Source organism: Triticum dicoccoides, chromosome 6A (genome assembly GCF_002162155.2).
Source record: "Triticum dicoccoides isolate Atlit2015 ecotype Zavitan chromosome 6A, WEW_v2.0, whole genome shotgun sequence".
Lineage (NCBI taxonomy): Eukaryota > Viridiplantae > Streptophyta > Magnoliopsida > Poales > Poaceae > Triticum > Triticum dicoccoides.
The window spans coordinates 16,561,760-16,569,251 of NC_041390.1; the positions used below are offsets into that span (position 1 = coordinate 16,561,760).

The following is a 7,492-nucleotide window of genomic DNA, read 5'->3' on the forward strand; positions in this document are numbered from 1 at the left end:
TAAGAAAAAGGTCCTCAATTTGAAACATGAAGATTAATCACACCCACAATCCCCTTCCTCTTCGGTTGGCACAGTATGGCACACACATCCAAGGATTGTGCCTGTTCTCTAGATCATCTTTGGCCCAATGACAATGCCGACAAGATCTATCACGTGCTTCATCACGGGCTTGTGAACCTTCAACTACCACATGAAATAAGTTATACACGTTGTTATCCGTAGCACAAGAATTCGCCAAATTAGGTCAAATATCTCACAAGAATACATCCTTAGAGTCTCCATACAGGCGTCACCACCATGAAGCTACAACTTGACCACCAAAATGTATACACGTTGCACCCATTTGAGATGAGAAGGACACACATGACCTAGGCTGAGGACTTTGGCCACCACTTTCCAATAGAAATGCACGCGTATGTTCCATGGCTCTTGGTTAGCGATACGCCCTCCATGTTTCCTTCATTATGATATTGGCGTTTTCTTATTTTACATATCGATATAGACAAATATACAAACTAGATACATCTTAGAAGCTGCCTATGTACAAACTACATAAAGACCAGTCCACCACAGAAAGTGTGTATATTAGTGCATAGTATAAAATCATAAAATATACTAACGGACGCCGAAAAGCTAGTAAACATAAAATACAAAGAGCTTCTCAAGGTTAAGAATCTCAGAGCAACGCGTCTTATTTGTCGTCAAAATAGCTAGTAAACAGTCCTGTCCATACGAACCACGTGTCGATCGACCAGTACTCTCGCAGGTCAAACTCTTTGCGTGCTGAATGTATCTAAAGGTAGAAATTCGGACCACCGACTCGTTTGATTTATTTTCTCTCCTGTTCTTTTGGCAAACTTGACGTTTTTTTTCCTTGAGTACAACAACTTTATTGACTTGGTTAGAGAAAATGCAAGTGTCATGTGCTGTTGAGAGGTCAGGCTATAGATCATTCATAATATTATAGTATTCCGTACGCTTTCATGCATGCACCGCCATCGTTGTTGTTCATAGAGTCGCCTTTTGAATGGTTCTGTACTTTGGTGTGGAAGAAGAACGCAAGTTCGCATCACGCTAGAATAAGTACAAAAGCGCACCGTACTGCCGTACGCTTGCATGCGTAAGGTAGAGACTCGTGGAGTCATGCATGTGGTACTTTGGCGTGCAAGAAGTTCGTACGTGCCGATGCATTGTGCTAGAATACACCATTGACCAATCCCTCTCATATTGATCTTTCTCGTAACACATTACAAGCCCTTACAAGTACAATGAAATTAATCGCATGGTATATATGCAAGGTACAATGAAATTAATCAACAGGTAAGCCATCTCGGGAAATACAAATATTGTCTCAAAAAGTACAATAAAATTAAGGAGATATATGCAGGGTATAAGAAACGATGCATATTCTCATATTGCTCATTCGCATAACATGATACAAGCCCCAGTTACTATTGACTAAGGCCTACATAAGCGCCCAAAAAGCAGGTGGTCGGGGAAACCACACCGGCAAAATGGGGTGCCCCACCTTGATGGGTACGTATGTATATATGTATACGCGCACTGTATACATTGAGGTAAGAAGATACTAACGTACTACACGTGTTGTGGCGTGCTGTTGGGTGGGGTAGCAGGTACGGCCAGGATGGCATTGCGTTTGCCACGCTCAGATATGCTGTTCTCAGCGAACTTGAGTCCGGCCATGTGGAGACCCTTGCCCTTCTCCTCCTCCGTCCACTCGGCGGCATAGTACTCCTCCTCGGTGGCGTCCGCGCTGGGAGGGACAAGCATGGAGCCCCACTGTGGGAAGTGCACGAGAATGACGGGGAGCGTGCACACCATGATCATGATGCCCATGTACTGGAGTCCTTTGCCGGTGGTGTATTGCGACGAAGTGAAGAAGAGGAGCTGTGTGAGACCGCCACCCACATTACCGCCTGCACCGGTCATGCCAGAGACGAGCCCGAGGGAGCGGCGGGAGACGAAGGGGATGACACCATAGACAGCGCCGCATGCAGCCTCGACACAGATGGAGTACAGGACCATGCATGCTATGGAGGTGGGAAGGGTGGATGCACGACCGAGACAAAGGCAGAAGACTCCACCAGCAGTCTGGAGGATCCAGATGTTCCAGAGTCGGGCACGCATGCCGAAGTAGCGAGCACCAAGGTCGGAGAGGTACCCGCCCATGGGGCGTGCAAAGATATTGGCCAAGCCAAAGCAGGCGGCAATGATACCTGCTTTTCGAAGGTCGAGGTAGAAACTATCGTAGTAGTACCCGGCAATCACGTTGTTTGAGGTGAGCTCGACGCCCATGCAATAGCCATAGATGAAGACAAAGATCCAGGTTCGATAGTTGGTGACGGCTCCACGGAGAACCTTGGAGAACTTGTCCTTGTTCATGTCACCATTTTTTTGGAGGTTCCTCAGGTTGCCATCGGGAAGGTCCTGTCCCAAGGTGAGCACGAGCAAGCCCATCACCACCAACATCATTCCTGGCACGAAGTAGGCGATGCGCCACGCGGTGAAACGTGTCGCACCACATGCCTTGATGGCATCGAAGACGAAAGGCATGATGAGCTGTGTGGCACCTCCACCCATGTCTCCCCACCCCGCTGTTAAGCCGCCGACTGTCCCAATGATCTTGCTATTGAACATGGTGCTGATCCAGTATTGGCATGACACAAAGGTGGCAAGTGAGACACCAATGAGGAAGCGTACAATGATGTATCCGGCGGGACTGTCGATGACGGACATGCAGAACACTGCCGGTGCAGAAAGCATGATGAGGAAAGCACCGCCGTAGCGTGGGCCAAGAAGGTCGCAGATGGCGCCCATGGCCAGCCTTGAGAAGATGGCACCAGACACAGAGGCGACCCCAGCGTTGCCGATGTCAGCCTTGGTGAGGTTGAGGTTGTCGCGAATGATAGGGATGAGTGGTGCAGCGGCGAAGGTGGAGACAACGCAGGTGAAGAAGGACATCCATCCAAGGTGGAATGCACGCATGTGTGGGTTGCCGAAGGAGAAGATTTTGATGGACTTGGCCTTGTGCTCAGAGTCCACCGGCAGCGAGAAGTTGGTGGATGCTGCGGTGGCGCCTGTCGAACCGATCTCCATTTCCATGTCCTCTTTTGTTGAGGCCCGAAGCCTTCTTCTTTCCTTGGTACTTAGCTCTCTTCAGAGCTGCACCGCGGACTGAAGAGGCGAGAGCTAGGTAGCTAAGTCTCTATGTTGTAATGGTTGGGTGCTCAAGAGGTTAGAAGGATACATGTATTTATAGCATGCACGGTCCTTACTTCAGTTTGACACGTTCTCTGTCGTATCCTGACGTTTCCTTTTGTCCCCATTTCTCTTGATCTGCTGAAATTAACGCACAACATCAGTCACATGTTTGACCTCTTCTGCTTCTTAATTAGTAAGAGCGTCCATCTGTCTCGTTGAACTTATCAGGCTGTTTCGTTGAACTTATCGGGGTTGCCGGTGAAAACTATGTATGGGTTCTAACAGGTTCTAAAACAAAGTCCATTATGATGGGAATGCCATGCTATACAAACATGTAAATTCTCAAGTTCGCACTGAAATTTTGAAAAAAATAATAATATGGTTTTCCATGGAGCTGTCGTACACAACAACTTGTTTTCAATTGGATTTTTTTCTCATATCTTTAGGTATGTGCATATTTCACACATCATCATATGCATGATACTGGCCGTGAACCCGTGTTTTAACACACGACATATGTATAGATACTAGGCGACGTGTGTTTTTCATGTAGTGTGATGTATGATACTTTTTTTTTTGCTGGTGTATGATACTTCCTACTGTGATCAGCCTTCTCAACAAGTAAAGGAAAAATAGTGATTAATGGAAGTTTTAGGGCGTCACACCCTAGGTAGTGAATGCCAAGCATGCCAATAAATGGAGAGTAACTAAGACATGCAGTGGATGGTTTTTTTTTTTTTTGAAAGAGAAGTATTTTGAATGAATGCTTGATTATTGAAAAACGATTCAATTTCTCTTGAGAAAGGTAGAGGGAGGAGAATGTGGCCTTTTATTTGTGATGATTTTTAAGATTATTCTTATATACTCCTTCCGTCCTTTAAAGAGTGTACTTCCAATTTTGTTGGAGGGTCGGACTATTTCAAAGTTTGACCGAGTTTGTGCAAAAATATATCAATATTTGTGAAATCAAAAAGGTATATGATGAAAATATATTCTATTATGAATTTAATGCTACTAATTTCATGGCATAAATATTGATGTATTATTGTATAATTACGGTTAAACATTAAAATGTTTGAATTTCCAACAAAGTTGGAAGTACACTTTTTAAAGGACGGAGGGAGTATACATGAAAGCTGGGAGTAGCTAATATAAACAAAACCACAGTCATTTACAAAAAACATGCACAGTAGTGTTCGTGCCGTTCCATGTTAACTCGTTGGCTCCATATATATATAGGAATATGTGGCTCTATGGCCTCTATCTATGTACATAGATATTAAGTTTTGTCAAGTGAATATAGTAATATGCAACTTTTATGATATATAGTCATAAATAAGTACACTCTCTGTAAAAATATATAAGATCTATTAGTGATCTAAATGTTCTTATATTTCTTTACAGAGGAGATGTCACATAAATATACTAATCACATAATTGTTGAGGAACGGCTTGTCCCAACCTAATATCCAAAGTATTCTAAGATGGACTGGTGTATTTCTTTAGAGGTTTATGACAGCTCCAAACAAAGGTTAATTAGGTGAGGACCAATTCACCAATATTTAGAGGACACTGGTGAAAGCGCTGTGTGAAACCGTGCTGGGAGTTTCTTCTTTTGGAATCTAGCTAGCTAGTGTGCATAGTTTATGTGTTCTCGGAACAACAGAGCTAAAGTGAGAATTACTTTCAAGTAATTAATGGCGACTTGACAGCTTATTGGCTTCTAACGAAATTGAGAAATTGGCTTCTAACGTAATTGAGAAATTATAATGATACATTATATGATCTGTCGAGTGGAGCTTATCAGGGTTGGCATGGTACGTACTCTCTCTATAAAGAAATATAAGAGTGTTTAGATCATCACTTCAATTTTTTAAACGCTCTTATATCTCCCTTTATGGAGGGAGTAGTACATATGTTAAGATTATACACGGTAAAGATAATTACTACGTTGATCGTGTACAAGAGTTGAAACCCAAATGTATTGGTATGTATATACACCTAGCTGGGGAGTACAAACACAACCACATGCAAGTGTACGGATGAGTGATGTGTATACGACCAGGTACCTCCTCCTTTAAGTGACTCGCGTCGCGATCGACGAGATACGTTTTTTGACTCACCTTGATTTATAACTTGACAGGTTCTAGAATGAATCTTTGACTTAGACCAGGTGGTAACCAGCAGCAGCACTAGCGGAGTCAGCACGACATTCCAATTCCGTGTCGTGTAGCTTACCGAGTAAGTAATTAAGTACTCCTATAAGTATAGCAACGACGTGTGTGACTACGTGCACATGCATGCAACTGTATGGTGGCTGCGTCTTCGTCGTCGTCAAAAGTCAGGCTCCATGCATCTACTGTCCACTAATAACTGCTAAGAATATATAAAAGTGAATATAAATGGTAACAAGTGGGAAATCTAATTGGGCTCTAGGAAGCATGTGCTCCTGCGCACCCAAAATGTATTTTGCAAATGTATTTTTTTTTAAAAATAGATGTGTTTATTGTCACACCAAATTGCTAGTAGTACCTGCAAATTTTCAGGGGAAAAGTTTAAGCATTTTGACTTGTACAAAAAAAGTAAGTCAAACGACAAATGTTACCTTCGAATGTTACACACATAATTTTTTTTCGTTGATGAAGCATTGCTATTCCGTTTTCCATGAAAATTGTCACTTGTTACACTAATATAACCATCTACATAAAACAATCAGGTTTTTAAATTTTAAATTTACAGTTCACCCAGGAGTATTTGCTCCCTAGAGATAGAACGGCACTCCCATAACAAGTACGGATATAAACAAATTGAAGTCTCGCGCGTCGTTATGGGAACCTTGTTGAAAGAAATGTAGGAATAGGTGCTATAAAACATTAACCTTGTCGAAAGAAATGTACAAATAGGTGCTACAAAACAACTAAAGCTAATGGAAAATAAATGCATGAGTATTTTGATTTGCATGTTTGAAATAGTAAATTCAAAATGATGTATACTTTTGTATCATTCATGACCACGGGTGTAAATACTTTGATTCTGTCATTTTAGCCCAGAATGCTTTGATTTTGGTGGCACTGTTGTAAGTGCATCTAGTGCCACCCCTAGTTGGTTTTGGAGTATTGACGGCAAACCTAGTTGAGGGACTAATGTGTTTGTGAGAATTGCAGGATAACACAGGTAGAAGTCCCTCATTGATTCAGTTTTACTACCAGAGATGACCCCTAAAAATGTATGAAGACATTGAAGTCAAAGGTGGTATATGAAGATATTCACATTGAAGACTATGACAAAAGAAGACACGTTATGAAGCCTATGGAGCTCGAAGACTTAGATCTTTCGTAGTTCTTTTTCTTTTGTGTTGAGTCATAGGAACCACCGTACCGTTAAGTGGGGTCCAGGAGAACCAGTCAGAATGACTGAAGTGATGCCTAAACCAAAAAAAACCTATGTCTTCGAGTGAAGACAATGAGAGCGAATCTTGTCCAGAGCCGGACAAGTCAGCTTTGCTTGTAGCCCAAGTAAAGTTGCCATGAGAGTTTGAAATCTGACCATTGAGACACGTGTCAGTTCCTTAGTGACCCAGGGTCATTTCGGACAAACCAGGTCGGGTTGCCAAATGGCTATAAATAGCCCACCCCCTACAACCATAAACGGTTGGCTGCTCAGATTGAGAGTACGGCTTTTGTCGTTTGAGAGCAACCCACCTCGAAGCCTTTGAGAGAGAGAATTCCTTGCGAGGATAAATCCCTAACCACCCAGAGCCAGAGAACATTGGGCATCACTTAAGTCTTCTTGTCTGTGTGATCTGAAGACTTATTACACTTGAGGACTGTGCATCCCCAGACGGTTAGGCGTCGCGTTCAGAGCATCCAAGAGACATTGTGGATTGCCAGTGAATGAAGTCTGTGAAGGTTTGGGAGTCTACCTTGAAGACTTATCAGAGTGATTGGGCGAGGACTATGTGACCTTAGCTCAAGGAGAATACGGTGAGGACTTGGTGTCCTGAGCTGCGTGTTCAGGACTGGGTGTCCGGGACTGTGTGTCCTAAGGTTTAAATACCTAGCCGCTCCAACCAGACGTACAGTTGTCACAGCAACTGGAACTGGTCCAACACATCATTGTCTTCAACGAGTCACTGGTTTCATCTTCACTTTCTTTTACTTCTGATCATTCATTGTGAAGTCATTGTGTGTCTGTTCTATCTTTTGTCTTCACAACATGAGTGTATGATCTGTTTGGCTTCATAGTATCTTCCTACCTGATCCTAATTACA

General features: G+C 42.9%; 1 protein-coding gene across 1 annotated transcript; it reads right to left on the reverse strand.

Moving 5' to 3' along the window:
* Positions 1 to 1,596: 1,596 nt before the first annotated feature.
* On the reverse strand, positions 1,597 to 3,123 carry LOC119319421 (high-affinity nitrate transporter 2.1-like). Its single transcript, XM_037593902.1, has one exon. The coding sequence runs from the start codon at positions 3,121 to 3,123 to the stop codon at positions 1,597 to 1,599; it is 1,527 nt and encodes a 508-aa protein (XP_037449799.1).
* Between the last annotated feature and the right edge of the window lie 4,369 nt (positions 3,124 to 7,492).